Here is an 11,468-nt window from a genome sequence, read left to right on the forward strand (position 1 = left end):
ATTATGTCTTAAATATAAGTATATAATCTTCATACACACATCATACAAATAAAATAAGTGATTACTTTAGAACTTATAAGAAAAAAAAATACCATATTATACATTTTATATTCATTTTGTTACATATATGAATATGGTTTTTTGTCAAACACAACATTCATGAATGTTTCTTCAAATGTAATCTTAAGTCTCAAATACAAAATGTTCTGTAAAATCGATAATTGGTACTTTATCTCTACGGCATTGAACATAAAAATGACCTAGTCAAATGGTTAGATTAAGTGTACATTAAGTTAAACTGGATAGAAAAAGATTGAATTGTTATATAAAAAAAATTATAATAATAGAGGATTCAATGTGTATCTCTAATCGTCTCCTGACTGTGGACTGGCATCACCATTCTTCTCTCTGGACGGCGAGCGAGATTTTTCATCAGGTGAACGTGAATCGCGTCTAGAATAAAAACACAGTTGAAGTATATTCAGCCAAGTAAATCAATAACAAATTACATTGAAATTCTTCTATGTAAATTTTAGGTTTAAGATAATTATTATGTTCTGTGGGTATGGTAAACATTTAATTTTTAGTCACACCTTTCCAAAAACAATATTTTTAATAAAATAGAAAACAAACATATTTTCAATGTGTTAATTTAGTGTAATAGGACTTACTTAATACGCTTATTAGATATTGACTGTGAGCGTGACTGAGACCTCTTTTTATCTATAGATCCTGAACGGGAACGTGATTTGGAATGAGCTGGTGATCTAAATTGTGAACATATGGTTAATTATTTAAAATCTTATAATATAAATTATAACTCATTTAAGGTCAACATTTCAAATATATGCAAAAAAACGAAAAAAAAACGTTTATTAAAAGTATATTTTTATACAAAACTTGGTAGTTGTAGGTTAAAATTTAAGTTTAAATGAATTGTTAACTCAATAACAGAAAGCGATTGGGAACAACATTTATGTACAATAATTTTGAAATGAAGAGTAAAAAAATATTTAAGTAGTTGCACTCATACTTGTAAGGAGATTTCGAGCGAGACTCAGACTTTGACTTGGAATGGCTTCGTGATCTACTTCTAATCAAAAATAATAATTGTACATAAAATATGTAAAAAATAAGTTAATTTAAGCATTTAATTTCACCTTGAACGAGAGCGTACACGCCGACGTGAACGAGACCGGGATCTTGAACGAGAACGAGAACTTGAAGGACTACGACTGCGCCTGCCTCCACCACGACCGCGACTACTACTTCTGTCTTCTAAGAGCCTTATGCGACGCCCATTCAATTCTGTATCATCCAACTTATCCAATGCAGTTTTAAGATCCGAATAAGATGCAAACTCAACAACACTTCACAAAAAAAAAAAAAATAAATATATACCCAATATTTTAAAATATTATTCAAATATTTACCCTTCATTTTTGCGCTGTTTATGTGCATCAGCATAAGTAACCTCCCCAGCTTGGCGCATGAAGTCCTTTAAATCCTATGTCCAAACAAATTAATAAGAATAAGAAAATATACAATATTAAGCAATGGAAAATATACATACAAATACATATATATAAATTATAATTAAATTTTTATTGCTAAATTAATTATTCTACGCCAAGTACAATTTATCGATTTTAAAATGGGATTGTTTTCGGAAGACTTCACTTGAAAATGAATTAGTGATGGGAAGTGCTCATTTGCTGTTAGTGAACTGAAGATGTTTTAACACATAATGGGTAACGTTGATTTTGATTTTAGTGCTTTTGATGATCGTGTGGCCTTGTTGTTTTGATGACTGATACAGAATTGCTTTTTCGTTACTGCATCTTCTAGATCCTTAACTTGTTATTAATTGTTTTTATATTTTGAAAATAATATTGTTTAAAAATTTATTTTAATAGCCTAACAAATACCAAACATTGTTTATGTTATTATTTAAATACATACCTCTTAAACACATGGAATGGTATTGAAAAGCGACTCGGTCTCGGACCATGTGTGGGGCGACATGAATGGGGGGTTAACCAAATTGGGCAGCTGATCGGCTTGTATGGTTGGGAACACCTTTTGTGGTTAGGCCGATCATCCTAGGCCCGGAATGGAATGTGTGATATAGTACTGTGATCTTTTGTGGTATTGGCCTATGTGCCTCATAGTGCCACTCTTATGTTATCGGCCAACGATCAAGCGTTTAATGTCATTGGTATGGACATCGATCGAACCCAACACATTGTGGTGGCTCTTTAGAAAAATAATATTACATTTTTTTTTCATTTTTTTTTTTTTGTATTTTATATGTTTTTTTTTTTTTATTACGATTAAAATTAAGTTGTTTTCTTAAAACAAACTTAGACCGCCATTCACTTTATGGTACTAAAAATAAATATTAGTATATAAAATACACAATTAATTATTATTATTGTTATAATTGGGCAATAAAGTGAACGGCAAAATTGTTTTATGATTTCTTTTAGATAGCAGAGCTATTTATTACAATATTGTTAAACCTTAATAGAATTGCAGGCTCTTTCCTCAGATAATATTATTGATTGAACGTTTATCAGCACCTCACAAAAACAAACCATATGTGAAAAAAAGTTCAGAAGACATTCAAATAAACAAGATAAATCTCCAAAATTAATAAATGGCAAAACAAAAAATTAGTTTAAAACATCAAATGGAAACAAATCTAAATAAAATAATTATTATAAACCTAATACAAACTAAGATCTAAATGATTTCTTACCTGCCAGCTAACACGACTTGACAAATTTTCAACAATTAATCTATAATTTGTTCTTGTTGGTGGACCATACCTATCATTTCTATCATCCCTAAAAATTATAGTCATATTAATTAACCAACGTTAAAAAATGTTATATTAACATATAGATTATGAAAATATTATAGCAGTGGCCTTTTTATGTTAGCAGCCTCTACACTATAATTTGTATAGATGCTTCATGTATTCAAAGATTTATAAAGCATAACTACTTCACTATTTTTTCCATCTAATTGAATTAATAAATACATACCTAGCATCACGACGAGGTCGTCTCGGTGGAGGAGGTGGTAAATCACCACCTCTCCCTGATCCACGCCAAACATCACTGCCTCTTGGTGTACCACGAGCTCGTTCAACAGAAACTCTATAAACATGTGCTATGTGTTAAACATAATACTTATATTTACTTAAAATAATATCAACTATTCCATTTTTATACAACAATTAAGTTGGACTGACAATATTAATGTGTGAATAGCCAGTGAAAGAGTTACATTTCAGTAGTTCATAATTGGTCCATTAAATTTTAATGAACCAATATATTGATCAACTTTTAATACAACCTGCCATTGAGATAATTAATTTATGCACGAGGCTTTTTTTTAGCTTAGAAATAGTAGTAGTTTATAGTTATTACAATAATGACAAAACAATGTAATAAGATCTGTTCTATTTAATTTATACAAATTTATACCTTTCGCCATTCAATTCACGACCATTCAATTCATATACAGCATCATCAGCATCACGGTAGTCATCAAATTCCTATAAAATTATTTTGCATGAGTAAAATATGTAAAAAAATTGATACGGTACTAACAAGATACTTAAAATTAGTAAATTACCTATTTTGTATTGTTATATATTACTGAATATCGAACATACATAAAACACTCAAGATTACTTACAATAAATCCATATCCGTTTTTAAGTAATATTTCTTTAATACGACCAAATCCTTTGAAAAACTTTTCTATATCTCTTTCTCGCACGCCATAAGGCAAATGACCAATATATATTCTTGAACCACTCCCCATGCTGAAAATAATTTATTTTTTAATGTACACTTACCACAAAAGCATATCCATTCTTCATAGCAATATCCTTGACTCTGCCAATTTTCTGGAAAAACCTCTCGAGATCCCTCTCGCGAACGCGATGAGACAGGCCGCCGACAAACACCCTAGTGCCATTACTCATTTTGACCTCTTTAGGTGTAAGTCACCAAATGCTTAGATACAACTTCTACAGCTGAATAGGTTTACCCAGCTCCTGATAACAACCACCGTATAAACATCATAAATTATAAAACAGCACTAATAAATGAATCTATCGTAATTATAAAATTAATCTTGTGGGGTGTATTAAAGAATGAGACTAACAGAGATGACAGGGTAACAAATGGAAACTAATAACATTATACACACATACGGTGCAACCAATTTGAGACCAAATACTTCATTATACAGAGCGTAACAGAAAGACCAGATGAATAAAACTACTTTTGTTCCTATCAGTATTTTTTTATATATAATTGACTTGCACTCAATATATACAAAAAAATTTATTTTTTTATTAAAAACTATAAACAAACAGATATGACGGATTTTTTTTTTAAATTTCAAAACATTTGAAAAAATAATTAGATTTTAACAAGAACTTATTCAAAAATGTATTTAAAATATTTTGAAACAGTTAACATGACTAGATTAAATTAAATTATAAAAAAAAATTGTTAAAAATGAACTATATGACGTAAATTGATGTTTCAACAATAAAAATTTTACAAAACTTTTTGAATTATTCAAGTTCTCAATTATCAGTTCTAAAATGTTTGATCTCAGTATAAAAAAAAAATTTATACTAAACATGTTTCCAAATTATATAAAAAAATTTAAATTATCGATTAGAACTTCAGTGATTATATTTGTCAGGCCTTGTTTTAGACTGTTATGTCATAGACAGTTATCGTTCATTTTCATTAATCCAGTCATAATATAAAACATTATTCTATAAAAACAAAAGAAACCAGTCTTACGACTGATAACTGTATATGTACAATCACATGAAAGATGTATAATATACTTGCAGGTGTTGCAATACACTTGCAGTGTTTAACTTTGAATATATTCTTAAATCATATTATAGTAATAGATCAGCGTTTCTTGAACTGTGTCTTAAACTGGGTTCCGCGGAGGTCACTCAAGGGTTCCCCGAAACTTGTGGTTTTTTATTCAAAATTTTAAATTTTGACACATAATTAAAACTTTTATTGCAAATATTCCTTACATAAAATGACGCATTGAAAGTATTGAAACAATGTAGTGGTTTTAATTGTCGAGCAGTAATAATTTATTGTTAAGAGCTCAATAAAAAAAGGCTAAAAAAAGTTGCGGGTCCACGGTGAAAGAGCACATAAAAAAGGGTTCCACGGATACAAAAGTTTAAGAAACGCTGTACTAGATAATAGAAAATTAAATTGTATAAAAATAAATATATATAATAAGTTTCTTTAACTTCCATGACTGTTTAAAAATGAAGTATTCTTATCTATTTTTGGAAATTATTCTCTTAATAACTATACTAGAGATAAAAAAAACAGAAATTGTAACATTACTAACAAAGAAAATAGTAGCTGTTTCTTAATTTAACTTGTCAAAAGCAAAAGCCATCATCTACATAATTAATTTAGTCAAAATGTTTAGTGGTGTCGCCGACGGACGTCATTAGGATTCAAAGGTTTGAGAAATATAATGTATATTTGTGACATATTAAAATACGTGACAAATAAGAAGTTAAAAATTGGCAGAGAAAAGAATAACTATGTTGTAACTAAATTATTACATTAAAAGTGAGTACATAATAAAGTAGGTAAAGCGACAGAAACCAAATTACAATATGAAATAAACAACATATCATTCTGTTAAGTAATAAGGTCAAAAAATGTATCCGCAATAACCATCGGTTATTTATTTACACATATTTCACATTTTTTTGTCATTAAGTAGGTATTTTGAAACTGCATAATAGAAAATAAGATATTGAAATTAGGTTGGAAATCAAACATTATAGACCTACTATGAAACTTATTCTTTTTGAGAAATTAAGCTTAATTTTTAAGGACACAAAAACTAATAATATGGTGATCAAAAGGATACCTACCACTAGGCACTAGCTATTTAGTCAACATTTTTTATTAAAAAAAGGTGATCCCAAAAAAAGTAATATGAAAACCTGGCTAAAATAAAAATTTTATTCATTATATAGAATTAAGTTCTAATTCAAGGATAATTAAAATGTCCATTATTTTCCTGATTAACTGGGATAGTTATGTGAACTATTAACTTTAAGTATGTGCAAATAGGTAGGTAACTTAATTAATAAACTATTAATTAGCTAATTTGTACAATAAGAGCAGTAAACATAATATATTCATTATCATTAGTATTGGAAAAATTGATCAAATAAAATGAAAATATCAGAATCCCTGAAAGATCTACTTAACCGTATTGCAACTGAATACAATTAGAATTTGTATAAAATAAAATAGTATATTACCCATTGGTTTATGAATAACGAACAGATTGTTAAGACTATTGGTAATTGCTAAATGCTATCAATAAGTAAGTAAATAAATGTTTTAGAAAATAAAAGCAAAGCATAGGCAAACCACTTAATATAAACATGTCTGTATTAAAATGATCAGTAATTTGATGTTTGTTAAGTACCTAAGATAATCACCGATTAGCGAGCAGAAAAGTACTTTAAAGCATTAAATTTTGTAAAATACTTACAATTAATATTATATTACGTTAAGGTACTGTACAGTTTTACCAAAATCTCTACACATTGACCAAGTTCGTATTTCGATCTTAGTTAAAAGGGTAGGTAAATACAGAGTTAACGTGTTCAGATGTAACTACCCGCTAAGTCGCTAAGTCAATGATGAACAGATATTATGTAAAAACGTTTCTCTGTCAAAAAGTGAATAAGAAATTTTACTATGAAAACGTTTTGTGTTAATGTGAAATATAAGAGCTAAACAGTAAATGCCAAATAGAAGTACAAATACAGATAGTATGCCAAACCTAACTGTTATAAAACACATGGCAAGGAAATATAAAAACAAATGTATTTCAGAGAGATAAATCAATAAAATAGTAAAAACAAACCTTTAAAAATGTCGGTGGATAGTTAAACAAATTAAGAACAGTATAACTCAAATTTATCAAACTCAAATAGAATAAAAAAATTGGAATTTGGTATTAACTCACACACGATGCAATAACAAATAATAAGTAACAAAATGGCGGAGCATGGACGATGGACGATCGGCGACCAAGCGTCCTTTTGAGTACATGGAAATAAACAATATAGCGCATGCGCTTTAAGTTAATAACTTGTAAAATGTTTATATCAAAGAGCTCATAAATGTTTATACGAATGGGATTGGGCCGTAGTGGTAATTTTCCCGAAAGTACCTGGAAGAAAAAAATAACTAAATTATAGTGAGATTGTTACCGTCATGGCTAAATATATTTAGCCATGTTTACCATGACATGCATGTACCTGAATTAAAGTTGTAAACACAGATTAGATTCGATAGCCCATATAGATGAGATCATAATATACAATTTTTATGAACAGTAAGTAGTAACAGTATCAAGGAATAAAGCGTAGAATAAGAATATTGTCTATAATATGATCCAAACCACGATTCAAGGTATATCTTAAAACGGAACTGTAACTGAAGAATCTTCACTATCTTCACTGACAAGCGCAATATTGTTGTAGCTACTGTACACTGTTTTAAACTTGGAAAAAAGTTATTAATTATAATAATATCATTAGATAATAATGGACTTTACCATTGCCTAATGCCTATTGTTATTTGATTTTCGATATCAAAGAGAACAAATTTTGTAATTACCAAATTGTTATTATGTAATTTCAAAATTTAAAAACAATGAATTGTCAATTGTGTATTCTGATTTTTGAGTACTGAATTGTTGGCTTGTGATAGAATATGAATATTGTATTAAATAATTTAATTTAAATTTCAAAGCTTACAACCATGATGTCAATAGATATTGATATTGAATTTGATAATACCAGAACAATCGATTCATTATTCAAATTTTATTTAAAATTTCAGAAAATCAATTTATTTAAGATTTGAATTTGAAATTTGAATTGAAAGAAAAATGTCAAATAAAGATGATATAGATTATGATGTAGGTAGCTATAGATGTGAAGGGTCAATAGAGCATTTTCATTTCAGGTAATATAGTATAATATCATATTTTCAATAGTGTCCACCTCATTATTGTTATATTTGATTAATTATGTTATGCAATTAACTTCAAAAATCTAAATCTAATTTAAGTTTTGTTTGAACTAGATTTTGCAAGTGGTTGGAATGTTATTAACGTTATTATTTTATTTTATATTCAGAATATGCTTAGAAATTTCTCGTACTTCATTTCACCATAAAAATACTGAGATCGAAAAAAAGTACACAAAAAGAATTGAAAAAGTATTTCATTGGATGGAAAAAACTTCAGATGAGCCACAAGATCAAAATGATTTAGAAGAAACATCTTCATCAATTGAAGGAAAACTTTTAGATAGCCATTTAAAAACCGAATTTAATCATCAACATGTAAGGTTTAATTTTTCAAATCAAATATTTTTTTATATGAAAATTAATGAAGCAAACATTTTATATTTTAGAATGGTCGTACAATTCTGCATGACATTATGGGTCATGACAGTACACTCACTGAATCATTTAAGAAAATGAGCTTAATGAAAGACCATAAAAAAAATGTACATTTTTTTACTAAAAACATTATTGATAATTCACCATCTGACATTTCAAAATTGCACAATAGATTACCATATTTCAATCAAATAATGCATGTTCTTCTTGACCTTGGACAAAATGGGTATATTAATTACATAAAGAATAATATCAAATTTTCAATGAATAATTTACGTGTTACATAGTAAAAAAAAACACTTAAAGAGATAAGAAGCTATGATTTTTTCTTGTTGTCTAATATACAACATAACAATTAATCTAGTAAACTTTTAAGACGCATTTTAATTGATCGCAAGATCGGACTCGAGATTGGCTCTCCTACATTTTTTAAATTTTGATTTTAACTTTTTTTTAAATAGAAGTAAAACAGTTATTAAAATTTAGAAGGATTTCATCAAAAATATGGAAATGGCGATCTCAAGTAAATCTTACTAAATCAAATGGTTTATTGAAAATAGAATGCGTCTTAATTTCTATGTTGCTCATGTATTAGAAAAAGATAGAAAACCACCTCTTCCAGAATCCCCTTAATCTCATGTCCTAATTATTTTATTCTTGTTAACTAATATTTCATATTTATAAAGTTATTCATTTGTTATAATTATTTTAGTACAGAAAATGAAGGAAATAATCTTGTGTTGGCATCATTGTATTGGAATCCAAACAATCATATTTTGACAATATTTCCTAATTTTACGACTAACAATTGTTCAGGCTATATACTTCCAATAAGTACAGTGAAAGATTCATGTTTTGAGTACCGATTTTGGATAGAAAATTTATCAAATGAAAGTCTAGAACTGATAACAGATTCTGTAAATGTAAATTATTATTAAATCTTAATTTTGAAATGCATAAATAAAATATTATGTACATTTGTTTTTTGTTATAGTTTAATCTACTCAAATTCGATCATTATGACTTTTATATACCAGAGACTGATACTATTGAAATATTTGCTGAAATAACTTCTGCTAGTGGATTTGAATATGATAATTTATTTATTCGTTATTTTATTGATCTTCCATCAGGTAAATTTTCAAACTCAGCAAAATTGTATTTTAATCATTAACTCACAAATTACATTTTACTCCAAAACAGGGCTGTTATAATTTTTTATTTCACATTAAAATGTACACAATCTGTACTTTTTCGCACAATAAGTATATGTGATGATAGAATGTAGTTTACATGCATATTTGGAGTAAGAAGCTACTCATTAATAACACTTGACATAATTAATATAAAACCGTATAAACTATTTTTATACTTAGTTTTTTTATATCTAAAATAATATATTTTATCAATCCACTTCAAAACTGAAAATAAGTTGCATAAATTATGTACAATAGGATGGAAATGTGCAAATACTAATTCACTCAATGGAACCACTCATACGTGTAGACGAAATGACAATATGACATCTATATTTTCATATCTATTCAATGTAACAGTAATATTACCAAAAACAATTGATCAGCTTAAAGGTAAAATTTATAGATTATTGAATATGATTTGTATTGTATTTATTTTATACTTTAGATCAACTTATTCACTCTGCATTTATAACATTTATTATCTATTCAATTGATTCATGGAACAAGGAACGAGTTGAAGGTTATGCATCATATCAAATTCCGAAATTTTCTACACCAACATCATATAAAAACAATATTAAATTAGAAGCGTGGTTACCAAAATCTAGAAATTGCGTTGATAGCTTACGTAGATATTTCATTGGTGGAACAGTAAAATTGGCTGAACCTAGTTATATAAGTGTACCCACCAATTTCAATGTAAATTATAGTATAATATTCCATAATATTATTTTAATGCTCACTTGACTTTTATTTATAATATATTTGTATACATTTAAACATTTTAGGAAAAGTTGTTGAGTAAATTTGGAATGGAAGTAGAACATAGAGGTACACTGGATATTACATTAAGTAATGTAATGCAGCATTGTAAAAGCATTGAGAATAACAATAATAATATTAATACAAGTGACATTGTATCTGCTCAAGCACTTGTTAAAAGTGTCAACAATGTAATGGCTAGTTTCAAAAGAGCACGGCAGAGAATGCTTTTAGCTTGCCAGCCTATATTAAGTCCATCACATGATTAATTCCTATTTATAAACTAAGTTATTACTAATTATAAAATACTTGAATTCACACGTATTGTTTACTCTAGTCAATGTTTAAATGTTAAGCATACACAATTATTATTAATAAGAAATTATTTATGCTTCTTTAATATGGCTCAAATTATATTTTTTTATTTATAACTCTTTGATTATAAATTGTCTATTGATTTTAAAAAATTATACTTATTCTAATTTCATATTTAAAACTATAATTTATTTCTGAAAGTATATGAATATTGAACTTATTTAATTTATATTTCAATATATGCATACATTTGTAGATAAGATATCTAGTGATGGAGTAGGTTGCGTACTTACTTTACAAACTGTGGTTCACTCACTAATATCCCAATTTTGTGCACTACCCTGCAAATGATTAAAATAATTAAAAATTAGATTTTTTTTTTTTGTGAAAATATTGTATTATTATTACTCATAAGTCATTAAATAATTCCTAATTATGTATTACAAATACGTAACTTTACCTGTATGTATGCACTCACACGTCTTGCAAATATAAAACATAATTTTTTAATGTACATTTTTAATAAAAATAAAATAAATGACTAAAACATTCACCAAGATTATTAAGTAATGTGATTCATGATAATTATTGGTTAAAAGTCACCTTACATAACATTTTATTTTACTAGGCCTAACATTTATAAATTTTATTTTATTTGTATGAAAGAAAA

General features: G+C 27.4%; 2 protein-coding genes across 11 annotated transcripts; one reads left to right on the forward strand and one right to left on the reverse strand.

Moving 5' to 3' along the window:
* Nucleotides 1-94: 94 nt before the first annotated feature.
* Nucleotides 95-7,157, reverse strand: LOC111033914 (serine-arginine protein 55). 6 transcript variants are annotated; one of them, XM_022314872.1, is made up of 10 exons: nucleotides 6,973-7,157; nucleotides 3,709-3,838; nucleotides 3,495-3,565; nucleotides 3,051-3,164; nucleotides 2,762-2,849; nucleotides 1,434-1,507; nucleotides 1,161-1,370; nucleotides 1,034-1,087; nucleotides 672-767; nucleotides 95-453 (listed from the first exon to the last, which is right to left on the reverse strand). In XM_022314872.1, the coding sequence occupies exons 2-10, from the start codon at nucleotides 3,835-3,837 to the stop codon at nucleotides 366-368; spliced, it is 924 nt and encodes a 307-aa protein (XP_022170564.1). In that variant the 5' UTR covers nucleotide 3,838; nucleotides 6,973-7,157; the 3' UTR covers nucleotides 95-365. The 6 variants fall into 6 exon arrangements, with proteins under 6 accessions (XP_022170564.1, XP_022170562.1, XP_022170559.1 ...); XM_022314870.1 differs by having other exon boundaries at nucleotides 1,034-1,090; XM_022314867.1 differs by having other exon boundaries at nucleotides 1,034-1,093; nucleotides 6,973-7,155.
* A 190-nt stretch (nucleotides 7,158-7,347) lies between these two features.
* Nucleotides 7,348-10,883, forward strand: LOC111033913 (Meckel syndrome type 1 protein homolog). 5 transcript variants are annotated; one of them, XM_022314864.1, is made up of 9 exons: nucleotides 7,348-7,446; nucleotides 7,956-8,081; nucleotides 8,255-8,462; nucleotides 8,534-8,748; nucleotides 9,235-9,445; nucleotides 9,517-9,655; nucleotides 9,977-10,111; nucleotides 10,167-10,420; nucleotides 10,510-10,883. In XM_022314864.1, the coding sequence occupies exons 2-9, from the start codon at nucleotides 8,005-8,007 to the stop codon at nucleotides 10,750-10,752; spliced, it is 1,482 nt and encodes a 493-aa protein (XP_022170556.1). In that variant the 5' UTR covers nucleotides 7,348-7,446; nucleotides 7,956-8,004; the 3' UTR covers nucleotides 10,753-10,883. The 5 variants fall into 5 exon arrangements, with proteins under 5 accessions (XP_022170556.1, XP_022170553.1, XP_022170557.1 ...); XM_022314861.1 differs by having other exon boundaries at nucleotides 7,434-7,523; XM_022314865.1 differs by having other exon boundaries at nucleotides 7,434-7,523; nucleotides 9,235-9,439.
* The last annotated feature ends 585 nt before the right edge of the window (nucleotides 10,884-11,468 follow it).

This window comes from Myzus persicae, unplaced genomic scaffold (assembly GCF_001856785.1).
Source record: "Myzus persicae strain clone G006 unplaced genomic scaffold, MPER_G0061.0, whole genome shotgun sequence".
Classification (NCBI taxonomy): Eukaryota; Metazoa; Arthropoda; class Insecta; order Hemiptera; family Aphididae; genus Myzus; species Myzus persicae.

What these genes read in the sequence shown, in the direction of transcription:
- LOC111033914 (XM_022314867.1), bottom strand. Translation starts at nt 3,837, where the DNA reads ATGGGGAGTGGTTCAAGAATATATATTGGTCATTTGCCTTATGGCGTG. An exon ending in CAAGTCGTGTTAGCTGGCAG is followed by an intron (nt 1,508 to 2,761) that starts GTAAGAAATCAT and finishes GTTTGGACATAG; the next exon opens with GATTTAAAGGACTTCATGCG. An exon ending in CGCTCGAAATCTCCTTACAA is followed by an intron (nt 768 to 1,033) that starts GTATGAGTGCAA and finishes TTCACAATTTAG; the next exon opens with ATCACCAGCTCATTCCAAAT.
- LOC111033913 (XM_022314864.1), top strand. Translation starts at nt 8,005, where the DNA reads ATGTCAAATAAAGATGATATAGATTATGATGTAGGTAGCTATAGATGT. An exon ending in ATAGAGCATTTTCATTTCAG is followed by an intron (nt 8,082 to 8,254) that starts GTAATATAGTAT and finishes TTTTATATTCAG; the next exon opens with AATATGCTTAGAAATTTCTC. An exon ending in CTTGACCTTGGACAAAATGG is followed by an intron (nt 8,749 to 9,234) that starts GTATATTAATTA and finishes TAATTATTTTAG; the next exon opens with TACAGAAAATGAAGGAAATA.